This window comes from Dicentrarchus labrax, unplaced genomic scaffold, assembly GCF_905237075.1.
Source record: "Dicentrarchus labrax unplaced genomic scaffold, dlabrax2021, whole genome shotgun sequence".
Lineage (NCBI taxonomy): Eukaryota > Metazoa > Chordata > Actinopteri > Moronidae > Dicentrarchus > Dicentrarchus labrax.
In genome coordinates, this window is record NW_026136705.1 from 20978928 (window position 1) to 20992732 (window position 13805).

Sequence of the window (13805 nt, forward strand, 5' to 3'; positions counted from 1 at the left end):
TTAAATTTTGATTAAACTTTAATAAAAATGCACCTCAGGACCTTGATGGCTCGTAATACAGACAGCACTCATATCAGCTCCACAATATGCATAAAATTTACGACTCTGTAGATATTTCCAGCATTTGCAGTTTTAGCTGTTTTCACATCTCTTAAAGACTTTACTCCCTCTTGTCCACTGACCTAATAGTAGACTGCATGATGATGGCCCGAGGAAAAGTGCAAAGAATGCAAGAAAGCTTCATGTTTTTATGTCTGTGTTCACACTGCAGACCAAAGTGTCAGGAGCTGTCAGTTCAGACAAATGTCAAAGGCACAATGTCATATATGTATAATAATAATAAGCAGAGAAGGAAAATAAGTTCAAAATTGTACATATTATCCACTGTAAGTTTATATTGATAATATATTAAGGTTATGTCATAGAATGTAACAAAAAAAATGCAATTTTCATGTGCAAATGAAATTACTTTAAAGATCTTTTTAATACCAAAGAATAAAATAAAATAAGACTGTACAATTCCCATGGCAAAAAAAGATTAAATAAATTTGGGTTTTCCATAGTTGTGAAATATAAATCAAAGGATGATCTATTGGCAGAAATGTTATTTAATTTTCACAGGTATGTTTTCATTAGTGTATAATCACATCATGTTGGCCTGCAGTGTGAGCACAGCCGATGAACACTGGTACAAAGCTCACTGTGGGCTAAGGCGATGGTTTTTTTTTTTTTACAAACAGTCCCTGAGCCAAACTTATCTGTGTGGCCGTAGCCTCACAGCTGTTCACTTCCTGGTCGTCTGTGACTGGTCAGGAGTCACCATTTCACACACGACGAGCAGTTGAGATGATCCTTTGCGGTGTTAGTGTACCCAGACAGGACAAGGTTGCTGGGGTCTCGCTCTATCATCGGGCTCTCCTCGTTGTTCAGGATGTGCTCGACCAAACAGCGCACTGCCTCCTCGATGTTTGTGTTTTCCTGGAGGAAAGAAGACAAAGAAATCATGTAGCAACATCAGCGGCGTGGCTTTATGGATGGCCACTGTCGGTTGTTCAGTTCACCACTTTCGTCTGGAGTAAAATATCTCAGCCACTTGATGAATTTTACTTATTTTATATATTCCCTGACTTCTCTTCTAGCACCACCATGAAAGTGACCTTTGTGGTTCAGAGTGAAACATCTACACAACTATTAGTTGGATTGCTGTTAAGTTTGCTACAGAATACCTGCACAAGCCTCAGCTGTAGCATGCTAACAGGCTAAACTAAGATAATTAACATGGTAAACATTAAAATGTTAGCACGTGTGCTCCTGTGTCAGCATGGCTGTAGACTCTTAGTCTTGTTAAGGCCAAAACCGTTACTTTTACTTTAGCAATAAAACCATTACAAACTTTATCTATCATGTTGAAACACAGTGTGACAGAAGTCATATCAGACCCAGTGAGGCTGTAGCACTAAACCCGAGTGTGTCAGAGACGTGATTTGTTGCTTCAGAATTCAGTTTTTCTTTCCTAAGATGCGTTATGTTGTGCTATTTCTTCTTGCAAAGGTCTTGCTTCAATAGCAGAGAGTGAATGTTTCACTACACAACCCTTACCATAGCGGGAAGGGAAAACGCACCACATCAAAAAGTCAGATTTTGACTTAATTGACTTTCTCCCTTTTCAGTCTGACACACTAAACCAATGAGAAACCAGGATGTCACACACTGTTAGAAACTGTATTATTTCTGTTGTTCCTGATCTGTCCGACCTGTCTGCCGAGGCTTCATGTTCGCTTACTACGCTACTGTCTCTGACTTGCACCCTGGTGTGTAACTCATTAGTCGGGCTCTGGATAGGAGGGAAAAAACAGAAGGCTAATTCACACCAGACTGCAGACATTCCTCTATTTGTCTCTTGAGAGCACAGCAAATAATGTTTTCTAACTTTTAGTGTTTGCACAGTAATTTTCTGAGTCATTTCTTTTCACAGTGTGCTGTAATATCATTGGTATTATTTTAGCCCGTTAAATATGTAGTTGACTTGACTGTGTAAATGATGTATACCGCAGATGATGATCTTTTAGTATTTGCCTCAAGTCAAGCCCCTATACAACACAACAGCATTTTTAATCAAAAAAAGCTGCCTAACCTGTCTAATCACTAGTATATTAAATCATTTGTGGTAAATATTAGTGCCGATATTAACTCAATTTAACTTTAAGTGTCACATATGCAGTGTCTTCCCTCTCGTACCTTTGCCGAGGTCTCGAACCAGCCAACAAAGCCGTTCTCCCTGCAGAAGGAGTCAAGTTTTGGCTGCTGGGAAGCCAGCTGGTCGGACTTATTGGCCAAGAGCACAGCTGGAACTGGCCTCCCGTGGTTCAGGGTTACCTTAGGAGAGAAGAAAGACGGGGTTACATGATGGTTGTACATACTGTAATATAATGTAACTTACTTTTTAATAGTGATGTGTTGTAAAAATAGCCTATCTATCTTTAGGTACAAATTGTCTTCTAAACCGAACAAAGTAAAGGGTTCCAGGAAATATTGTCCTAAAGTGTGGTACATATTCCGTCAATCTCTGACATCTGTGTTTTATTCCGTCTTCGAGTTTGGACGTTCAGATCAGTTTTCAAACACTTTTACCTTCATACATGACATACAACTTGTAGTACACACTAGTTCTTTTTGAGCATATTGATACCTTTACAGAAATTATCACACCTCTCCAGTTCTCACATCAAAGAGGTGTGAGAAGAGAGAGTTTCAGAGGCATCAGACACGCACTTTGGTTGACCTTAAGCAGTTCCAGTGTTGTATTGTTGCCTCTTTCTCCCTTTCAGTAGCATTACAGAACAATCACAGATGAGTTTGGATGGAAAACATGCAGGTGTTGCTGTGTGTAGGCTATTGATGTCACCTTACACAAATTTTAGGCATTGCAGTTAGTGTTCAAACAACTACTTGTATCAGTCCCTCCAGGATTTTGTAGCTTTTTTATTTTTGTGGCCCAAAATTTCACAGCACCTTTTCTAAAAAACTGCAAGTCTTATTGCGATGTTCTTAGGCTTTTTGGCAATGACATCTTGTGTGTGTGTGTGTATAATTCATCAAAAATTGAAGGCAACTTGTTCCAGGGAGAATAAAATCCTCAGTAGTTTGGTGCAGTATGGCTCAACTTTTTGTGAAACTTGTTGGAAACTACAATGGTTGGTCAAATGTATGTAAAAACGATTAGACAAAATTGGAAATTCGCACAGAATTCACCGGGATTGGTTGAATTTGTGTTAATTGTTGCGATCACAACTTCCTGGAGGGACTGTTTAGTTTTGAGTCCTGTTTCTTAGAACTGTCAGCACATACGTTTGCCTCAAACAGTGGTTGAATCCTTTCTGTCTTTTTATATATATATTTCTTTTAATTGCCTTTAATTGATAGTGACAGCTGAAGAGTGACAGGAAAGAGCGAGGAGAGAGAGAGAGAGAGAGAGAGAGAGAGAGAGAGAGAGAGGGGTGACATGCAGCAAGGGCCACAGGTCGTAGTTGCACCTATGGCTGCTGCAGCAAGGACTCAGCCTTGGTACATGGGGCACCAGCTCTACCAGGTGAGATACCCGTGTCCCTGAATCCTTTCTAAGTGTAATCTCACTTTGAATTTGTCCCTGAATATTCTTATTAAATGAATGTAGACTAAAATGTGAATGGTCCAGTATCTGTGAGATAAACATTTAACCATAACAATGACACTACCCTGACGTTAACTGTATCTTTATCATAAATTGTTGTAGTGTGGGGGTTGTGGTCAGCTGTTTCTTTACACCTCTGAAAGGGGCAGAATAACAGGGGAGAAAGAAAGGCCTCAGTTTGAGCTTCTCTATTGGATGGTCAACGCTTGACGCCTGACCTTGGAGTCCAGATCATCCTTCCACTTCAGCACAGCGTCAAACGTGGAGGCCCTCGTCACGTCAAACACCATCAGCGCTCCCACCGCCTCCCGGTAATAGACACGAGTCATGTTCCCATACCGCTCCTGTCCTGGGACGCATGGACAGCCATCAGACACACACACACACACACACACACACACACACACATATTTATGTATAGACTCCTAACAAGTCCGTAAAATCCAATCCACTCACAGCACGGTTTATTAGTGACAAATACAGGAAGTCTGTGTTTGTGTGTGTGTGTGTGTGTGTGTGTGTGTGTGTGTGTGTGAATTCTACAGTAGCCACCATCATGTGACTGATATTATGGGCATGGGATCACTTGAGTCACAGCCAGGCACAAGATCCACATTCCTCGGCCAGGCTTCAAATGACAGGGAGGGACCCAGGCATCCAGTGGACAGACACACACTCTCACTGGGAATTCACATTACTCACTGCAAAAATCTTCACTCTTATCAAGTCCTGTTTGTATATTAGTAAAAGTCAAAAAGTTAAAAGGTCTTTTTTTTTTTGGTATTCTAGTGCAGCAGTGTGTTATTCTGTTGTGCTGACACTCTTGAAAGGAGCTGATTGTGTTGGAAAACCAGTCATTATAATCTTACTGCACTGGTAGCAAACTTGAATCTTAGGACTTTTTAAACTTCTTGATAAGTAGCAGATGTTTTGCAGTAGCTACTGTCTAGATACTATAGTTATAATGTCTAAATGTATTCCACATGCACCTACCTAACTAAAACTGCCCTCTGATTGATTTCAAAAAGCTTATTTCCATAAAGCAGCTTACAGGTTCTCACAGCTGCTGAAGGTGAAACAAAAGGTTTTTGTTTCCAAATATCCCAAAACACACACTGTTCCACTGTCTACAGAGAAATAAATCCTAGTACTGATCTACATGCATAGTTTTAACAATCACCTGACACATAATACGTCTGTAAACCAGGGGGGGTATACTATGGGGGTCGTTAAAGTTCAACAGACCTGCTATGTCCCACAGCTGGAGCCGAATCACAGTGTCATTGTCCCACTGCAGCACCTTCAGGGCGAAGTCCACCCCGATGGTGGCTCGGTAGTGCTGGGAGAAGATCTGATGGACGTACCGCTTGATGATGGAGGTTTTTCCGACCCCTAAGTCCCCGATGACCAGGACTTTGAACAAAAGCTCCTGCTGCATGGCTGCAGCTCTTCAGAGAGAGAGAGAGAGAGAGAGAGAGAGAGAGAGTGATAGAAACTGTATGAAGGATGCTGCTGCTGCACAAGTATGGCAACAAATACTGTGAACTATAAGTTAGTTAAGTCAAGGACAGTTTTTTTTCTTCCTTAGTGGGACATTTTCTTCCGTCCAGAGCAATAAGAAAAATCGTTTTATGATCCAATATCATCGAGATTTGCGGTTAAGATCGCCTGTGATCATTGCAGTCCACCCGTTTAATCACACATGACTGAGTCTGAAACCCTTCACTTCACTGTCGGCTCTGTCAGCGGCTGGTGGTGCATTCAACTGCTCCTCGTAAAAAAAATTTGCTTCGCAATTTGTCACGCATTTTCTTGGATGGCTTCATGACCTTTCTTTGAATAAACGTATTAGTACCACAGTTCACACGTACTCTGTTAGAGGTAATAGTCCTGTATTCAAAATAAGTGTTTCTGATGCAAAATATACATCAAAAGTAGAACTCACTATACAAAATGGCCCCTTTCTGAGTGTTATTACGTTGTTGAATTATTGTCACTATGCATTACACATTGCACAAGTAAACAGCATTTTACTGTATCGTATTTACAACATTGCATCCCCATAAAACATTAGTGTGGATGTTTAGGATACTATGAATAGATCTTAAAGTTTTAAGATTATTATTTGTTAAATCAGGTTACGTTTTCATGTTTTTCTTGGTTTTCTCTTCAAATCGTATTCTTCTATAAAACAATTAAGCAGCTAACTATCTGTGGACAATAGCTGCAGGGATCTAACCTATATTTTTGATTTCCTTGAGTGTTAGAGACACTGCTGAGATGAAAAAAACATTTATTTTTCTGGTTTAGAATAAAGAAAGCAATACATGGTTGCTAATTTAATTAATAATTTAATGCTTTTTATACCAAACAAGGATCTAAATAAAAGAAAATGAGATTAAACATATTCATGTGCGCTCCCTTTGTAATTACAGTTTTTTTGTTCCTATAGCCTTTGAAGACAGCAGCAGCACCCTGAGGATTGCTGCTGCGCCGCTGTGTGTGCAGTTACGGTAATGGTGCTGATGAGGGGACGAAGAGGAGAGGTGTGTTTGTGTGTGTGTGAGAGAGAGAGATGCTGCTGTTGTGTCCTGCTGCCATTTCATCCGCGGATCCTCTCGGAAATATCAACAGTCCTGCTCAGATTAAGCTGCAGCTCGGCTCATCTGTCGGTGTTCACACCCAACAGGCTGATTTCATCCGTAAAAAAACGGCTCCAATGTTGATGGTGGACAAGAGGCCTAGTTAATAGGATGTATGTTATTGGTGCGGGTTATTTCTCTTAGCAATAACACAACCACTGCTACTCTGGAGGGTCATTTTTAGAAGACATAATCGAGGATATGGGGTTTGCTTTTTACAGGTACTGAGCTCTTAACTTTAAGGTAGGTAACTATTTTACTGATTTTTATTTGATTGTTGTCCTCATTATTAATCATTAAAGTAAATAATACTCATGCTGGGATTAGGCTAAGTGGGCTGGGCCTCATGGTTGAAACAATATAATCCTAATTTTTGACAAACTTTGTGGAATATCTCCTGAGTATCACCAGTGGCCTTCTGGGAAGCTGCAGCAAATATCCTTTTATCAACCAGCAGCCATGTTTATCGGCTCTCTCTTCAATAAGCTTCTATTTTGCTAGCTTCAAGGTCTCATTGTGTGTTATAGCAACCAGCCTACTATCCACATGGGGGCTGACTACACCAATGTTTATTGAGATGGAGAGGAGTGGCCTCCCCTCCCTCCCTCCCTTCCTCCCCTCAAATTAGATCACCCAACAGTAAATCACATGGACACTGCTGAGATGATCTGAGCCTGTTACTCTCTCCTTATGATGGCGGCCATAACCCATGAATTATCCATGTGGTCAACACAGTGGATTAAATGTCCATTTCAATCTATTTAAACACATCTGTGTCTCATTCTGTTGTTGTTCTCACTGATCGTGGAGGCTTTAAAGGTCCAGTGTGTAACATTTAGGAGGATCTATTGGCAGAAATTGAATATAATATTCATATGTATGTTTTCATTAGTGTATAATCACCTGGAAATAAGAATTGTTGTGTTTTTGTTACCTTATAATGAGCAGTTTCTAACTACAGACACCGCGGCTTCCACGGAGTCCACCATGTTGAACCGGCATGTTTCTACAGTAGCCCAGAACAGACAAACAAAACGCTGGCTCTAGATAGGGCCTTTCATGCTTTTTGCGAGTTTTCCGTCCACCGTAGTTTTTCCTTTTACACACTTCACAGCCAGCATCACCACTAGATGCTTCTAAATCCTACACACCGGACCTTTAAAGTGTGTTGAAGCCGTTGTTTCATTTTCTTCCCTCTAAAATTGTTAAAATGTGAGACAAAAGAATGTATATAAAAATATCTACAAATGAAACATCATTTTATATTTTTCCTCACTTACCCTACACTTTAAAGGATGGTTTTGTTACGGAGGAAAACTGCTGCCGAAGGTCAACAAGACCATATTTTGTGAGACAGAGTGCACATTTTGTTTTCTTAAAAGCATCATGAGCACATAAAGCTCAGTCTTCAGCTATTTTTTAGCTGTTAACTTTCCTCTTCAAAGGATTAGATGCATAAGATCTGACCAAAACAATCTAATATGTAGTAATATTGATTAGAGTTGAAACACTTAATTGATTAGTTGAAGGACAACAGCTGAAATAAGATAAGAGATTCATACTTTTTCAAACAAAATCCTCCAATTTAACTCTTTGGGTTTTGGATTGTTGCTCAAATAAAACAAGACTTTTTGAAGTCCTTATATGGATAGCTGACTGAATTACTTTGTTTTCTTACAGGTTTTATTTTGGTGAGACATGGAGACAATATGGCTTTATCAGTTTCGTCTGATCGTCATTGGAGACTCCACGGTCGGCAAGTCGTGTCTGATCCGGAGGTTCACCGAGGGCCGCTTCGCCCAGGTGTCAGACCCAACAGTGGGGGTGGACTTCTTCTCCCGCCTGGTGGAGATCGAACCGGGCAAAAGAATCAAACTACAGATCTGGGACACTGCAGGACAGGAGAGGTTCAGGTAAAGACATATTTGTTGATTTCAAATATGGAAACAAAAGTCATACAAATTGTTAAATCTGTTACAAATCCACACCAACATTCAACACATATATCAATTACTGATTTTATTTTATTTCTCTGTGCTATATAGAGCTCCATTGTTGTCCAATAGATACTAAAAACTCACCTATAACACACACTGTTGCCAGAGGCTCATATCGGTACTTAAGTAGTTTTCTTCAGTTTACTTTAGTATTTATTTTTCTGACAACTTTTTACTTTTACCTCCTACAATTTTACGCAAATATCTGTACTTTCTACTCCTTACATTTACAAAACAGGCTTCTTTCTTTAGTTTGAATGCATTTGAGGGCAAATATCGACTATTTACTTATTGGTTCTGCATCATTGCACGCCTTCCCAATATCAAGACCGGTGCATATCATGTATGTAACATGATGACTAAACAGAGAGGGAGACATGATCCTATTTGAAGTTTCAGTTCACCTTTGCACAGAAACAACCGGTAAAAATGTCCTTCAGAGAAACCAAAAGAGTGTTTTTTTTACTTTTATACTTTGAGTACATTTCAGAGTCTGTATATTTTTACTTGTACTTGAGTAAAGAAGTTGAATCAGTACTTCTACTTTTACATGCATCATTTTTTTATCTCTTTGTAGCTGTACTTCTACTTGAGTAAAGAATGTGAGTTTTGCCACCACTGACTGTGTCCCATCATTATAATCAAAAGGCACTGTAGTTTATTTTGGGTCCAGTACTGCTGCTGTAAATAATCACTAAAACAATATACTATTTACTACAGTTTAAATAACATTTATTAAAAACTACAGTGCCAAGCTGATTTAGGAAATTATTTAGCCTTTTTTAAAAATAAAAATCATGTGTATTCCCCCTTTTTAAGTTGGAAAATATTGAGAGATGGACTAATGCATTGTTGGTTTTGGTCTTTTCATGAGATATGTTGTCAATAATGAATATGTGACATGTTTAAATATGCTTTTTTGTGATTTGGATGAATTATTGAATTCTATATCTGAGTAAGGGATTACACAAGTATCCACAACAGTTCAGAGTGGCCTGTAGCTGCATCCCAGTAAGTCTGATAATGACATTCATATAGGATGAATCTGCAGCGCACGATTTTCAACCTGCACCAAAACAGGAAGTAGTGTGCTGTTTATGCGGTAGGCAGGAAGTAAGGGTGTAGAGGTTGCGGTGGTAGATGGGTGTGTAGCACATTTGACTTTCATGCGGAAGACCAGAGTTTCAACCCTGACACACAATACACCATTTAATGTTCTTTGTGTTCTTTGTCTTCGAAAAAGAAAGACAACAGTTCAAAACACATAAACAGAAATGGTCTGACTTTATCTATCTATCTATCTATCTATCTATCTATCTATCTATCTATCTATCTATCTATCTATCTATCTATCTATCTATTCAGGTCTATCACCAGAGCTTACTACCGTAACTCAGTTGGCGGACTCTTACTCTTCGACATTACAAACCGCCGTTCCTTCCAGAACGTCCACAACTGGCTGGAGGAGGCCCAGAGCCACGTCCAGCCGCACAGCATCGTCTTCCTGCTGGTCGGTCACAAGTGTGACCTGGAGGCCCAGCGTCAGGTGACCCAGCAGGAGGCAGAGAAGCTGGCAGGGGCCTTTGGGATGCGCTACGTGGAGACATCGGCACGAGACGCTATCAATGTGGAGAAGGTGTGGATGACACTTCAACCATTTTTTCATCACCTAAACGTTTGACTGTAATGTTAATCAAGACAAATATGGAGCTTCCAAGTTCATATTTTTAACAGTTGTCATGGAGATGGTTTAGTTGTTAACATGTGACCTAAGTATGAAATATATGCTATCAGTTCCCTAAACTGATGTTTAAAAAGGTTCCTTCTGTAACATTTACTTTGAAACACGTGCAAGGGACTGTACAAAAATGATTGGGGGGTTATTATAATTTCTTTTGGGCCTTAACCTGGACCAAGACAAGCAGAGCAACACTCTCCCTGCAATATCTCAACGTAATAAAACACTAAGATGGCGCACTAGAAGATGAATTAGGAATTGTCAAGAATGATGTTTACTGTTGATGAGAATATTCAAGGAATTGTTTGCTTTTAAGTCACCTTTTCATGACGTTTTCACACATTTTATTATAACGTAATTCAACTTCCTGTTAAGATTTAGAATAAAACGTTCCTATTCCCTTTTGCAAAATGAAAATTTGTATGCCCACGAGTCATTTTAAATGAGTTATGATCCTTCACAGTCTGGTTTTCATTTTGTTTCTTTTTCATAAGGCGTTTGTGGATCTGACAAGGGACATCTTTGAGCTGGTACGGGGCGGGGACATCAAGATCCAGGACGGCTGGGAGGGCGTCAAGAGCGGATTCGTGCCCAACACCGTCCACTCTTCTGAGGAGGTCGCCAAGGGCAGCCGGCAATGCTTGTGCTGATTCAACCTGGCTGCAGCATGTAGGGTGACAGGTGGTAATACCTGAGTGGACTCCATCCGTAAGAGATCTCACTCACCTTGGCTCCACTACATGGCCAGTTACTTGGGACTTATGATATTTCCCCCTGCTCAGTTACATACTTTACTTCTATACACTGTATAAGACAGTCTTTTATCTTTCAGGTGCCTGTTTATGGCTCCAAACTTAAGACACTCTGTTAATGTTCCTAACAGGCATAGAAGCACAAGAAGTATCTTAACCCCACTCACTGTTCTGTGTGCATGTGACTGTAATAATCCTGCTGTCTTTGCAGCTTTTACCAACACTTCAGCTTTACAGCACTTTTGGCCATTCCCGATGTGTACAGTTATACTCCAGCGGCCACTTATGTTGTTGCCGCACATCTCCTAAACACTGGTACTGTCAGTGTAGTGTGTCTTATGCTCATGTTAATTTAAATCTAAATCAGTGTTGCCAAGACTGAGTCTCCTCCTTTTCATGCATACATATATTGCAACCTGTATCCGGTGAGAGAGATGAGACGGAAAGAGATCTTCACTGATTGTACTGCACTACAAATCCAAGTGGCTTATCACATAAAGAGAGTGGAGGATGATGAAAGTGAACTCCAAAGTGAACCAAAGTTTCAGAAACTGAGTCTGTCGTGTCTGTTTGTCTGACTGTGACCTGCTGACGACTGGAGAGAGTTTGCACTGTGAAAATGTTCAATGGTTGACCAATGATTGCTGTAGCTGCTCACTGATACCCATTATAACTTAATCATAGCAAGGATTTCTATCAATATGGTAAACACCTGGTTCATGTTTACTACTCTCTGTTGGTTTACTGCTGAGAACAGTTAAGATATTAAAGCATTTTGTATGGAAGCCCAAAGTGTTCAATATTAAATAATATAAAAAGAAAACATTTAAAAATAAATAATGATATGAATAAATTGTGTAAAATACATACTGTAAATGAACCAACAATTTGTCAAATGATTGAAGAAATTATTCAAACTAATCTCATCATTATGAAATATTACTTAATCTTGTTTTTTCGTAATTTTATTTTATTGGAGTTAATTTTTATTTGATTTTAGTAATTTTTATTTCAAAATGTCCCTTTTCCAACGTCTGTTTTTAAGTCTTAGTGTCACTTTCTATGATGGCACATTTTATTTCATGTCACTTTTCATGACAGTGGTGTTACTTTTTGCCAATCGCGTACTCGCCTGCCTCTATTAGGCCAGCTCAACAACTGCTAACAGAATTAGCCAGTTAGCTGGAGCAACAACAATGTAAAAGTAATCCTGAATCAGTCTCGTTGCTGCTACTGAGTCAGTGTACTTTGCAGCCAACAGATTTTCATTTTGAAATGAGAAAACCAAAATACCATCTATAAATATAACGTGTGCTGCTTTTTTTTTGTTTTTTTCTGTTTTTTATTTAAATTTTTTTGTTGTTTTTTGTTTGTTTTTCTCATTTCAAAACGAAAATCCGTTGGCTGCAAACATCACAGAAACATAAACTAAACCTCCTTTTAGTTCTTAAGTATTAGCCTAACATGGTTGCACATGCTACCTCGCTTAAAGTTTTACACAGCGTCAAAGTGAAAAGACAGTGTTAGCATTGTTAGCTCGCTCCGGACTGTGCGTCACAGAGTTGTGTGTCTTTCTCTGAGGAGCTAACTGGCTACATTTGATAGCATTGTTGAGCTAAGAGAGGCCGGTGACACCACCACTGACAAGGAACATTACACTCTGAAATAAACTGTGACCAAGAAATAAACAATTATTTATACATTCATACAATTTATAAGTTTTATGCAATATATTCATGAAATAATTTATTTCATAATTACTTGTGTATTTATTAAATATTGAACACTTTCAGGCTCCAGACTTTTGGAAAACTGATTTTATGAGTTTGTGACACCTTCAGGTCAAAATCTCTTGTCAATGCTTATGCCTCCATTTATAGATTCAATCATATCCATATTTATAAACAATGCATGCCTGCAGTTTAACTCAAATTTTCCAAAGAAAGAAAAACATTTTTTATTTTTGATAAACTGTAAAAAGCCACTTCACCTGGAAACTCATCAGGAAGAGCAGAATTAAAAAGTGAATAATTTGTTATTTGTGACATTATATCTCGTGCAGTGACAAAAAATATATGTGAAACACTTAAAGTGAACAAATTAGGATAATTTAAACCCCGCTACAGGATTTCAGATCAGATTGGTAGCATTATAATTGATGAATTCATTCAACAGTATAGAAAGAAAGAATGGCAAGTGAGTTCATTTATTTAAACTGTGCAGTGGAAGTGTCTCTTTCGAGTGCCTTTTGGAAGAAAGAAGCCTAAAGAAACACAATCAACTTCCTGTTCCAAATGTGTGTTTATCCTGTGAATATTAAAATCTAAACTGTAAGGTGGTGGGAAACAACATTGGTATTGCATTATACGACCTGTAAATAATTTCTTTGAAACCAAACCCTGACAAGGTTGACTGTTTGATGTTGTTGTGACTCTGGGATTATCATAGCACAAGTGTCATCAATAATAAATGCCTGGAGACATTAATAAAGATTTGCCTTGTGCAAAGATTGGATGTATGCTGCTCTTTGTGCCATAAAGTGACAGACAGATTGACGTAATGCTGTATGTGACCACTAGAGGGCAGTCTTAGAGTGTGGAGAAGGGAGGTAATGTGTACATTTGCTCAAGGTGGGGCAGGGAGGCACAGCAACAGCAATAATAATAATAATAATAATAATAATAATAATGATAAATGATAATAAGGATGATACTTAACTTGAGTATTTTCTTTTAATGCAACTTTATACTTATACTACACTACATTTCAGAGACAAATATTGTACTTTTTACTACAATTATTGTTGTAATTTACTTGTAAAATAAAACTATCCAACAACAGTATGTACAATTAGAGTTGAAACGATTAGTTAATCAAACTGATAGGTCAATTGACAAAAAAAAAAAGAAATTGGCAACTCACATACTTTCACACTTGTGCTTTGTAAGTAACACTTTAAATGTGGCATATTTTATGTGTGGTTTTACTTATTAATGATCTTCCTCT

General features: G+C 38.7%; 2 protein-coding genes across 2 annotated transcripts; one reads left to right on the forward strand and one right to left on the reverse strand.

Moving 5' to 3' along the window:
* On the reverse strand, nt 1–5414 carry rab38c (RAB38c, member of RAS oncogene family). Its single transcript, XM_051400398.1, has 4 exons — nt 4916–5414; nt 3889–4019; nt 2239–2376; nt 1–978 (listed from the first exon to the last, which is right to left on the reverse strand). The coding sequence occupies exons 1-4, from the start codon at nt 5106–5108 to the stop codon at nt 817–819; spliced, it is 624 nt and encodes a 207-aa protein (XP_051256358.1). The 5' UTR covers nt 5109–5414; the 3' UTR covers nt 1–816.
* Nucleotides 5415–6183: 769 nt separating this feature from the next.
* Nucleotides 6184–13311, forward strand: LOC127363655 (ras-related protein Rab-39B-like). Its single transcript, XM_051400397.1, has 4 exons — nt 6184–6555; nt 7993–8225; nt 9675–9945; nt 10542–13311. Exons 2-4 carry the CDS (start codon nt 8011–8013, stop codon nt 10695–10697), a joined length of 642 nt encoding a protein of 213 aa, XP_051256357.1. The 5' UTR covers nt 6184–6555; nt 7993–8010; the 3' UTR covers nt 10698–13311.
* The last annotated feature ends 494 nt before the right edge of the window (nt 13312–13805 follow it).

Excerpts from the sequence above, each read along its gene's own strand:
- LOC127363655 (XM_051400397.1), top strand. The coding sequence starts at position 8,011 with ATGGAGACAATATGGCTTTATCAGTTTCGTCTGATCGTCATTGGAGAC. Across the intron at positions 8,226-9,674 it reads GCAGGACAGGAGAGGTTCAG|GTCTATCACCAGAGCTTACT; the intron begins GTAAAGACATAT and ends CTATCTATTCAG. Across the intron at positions 9,946-10,541 it reads ACGCTATCAATGTGGAGAAG|GCGTTTGTGGATCTGACAAG; the intron begins GTGTGGATGACA and ends CTTTTTCATAAG.
- rab38c (XM_051400398.1), bottom strand. The coding sequence starts at position 5,108 with ATGCAGCAGGAGCTTTTGTTCAAAGTCCTGGTCATCGGGGACTTAGGG. Across the intron at positions 4,020-4,915 it reads CCAGCTGTGGGACATAGCAG|GACAGGAGCGGTATGGGAAC; the intron begins GTCTGTTGAACT and ends CATGCGTCCCAG. Across the intron at positions 2,377-3,888 it reads AGGATGATCTGGACTCCAAG|GTAACCCTGAACCACGGGAG; the intron begins GTCAGGCGTCAA and ends TTCTCTCCTAAG.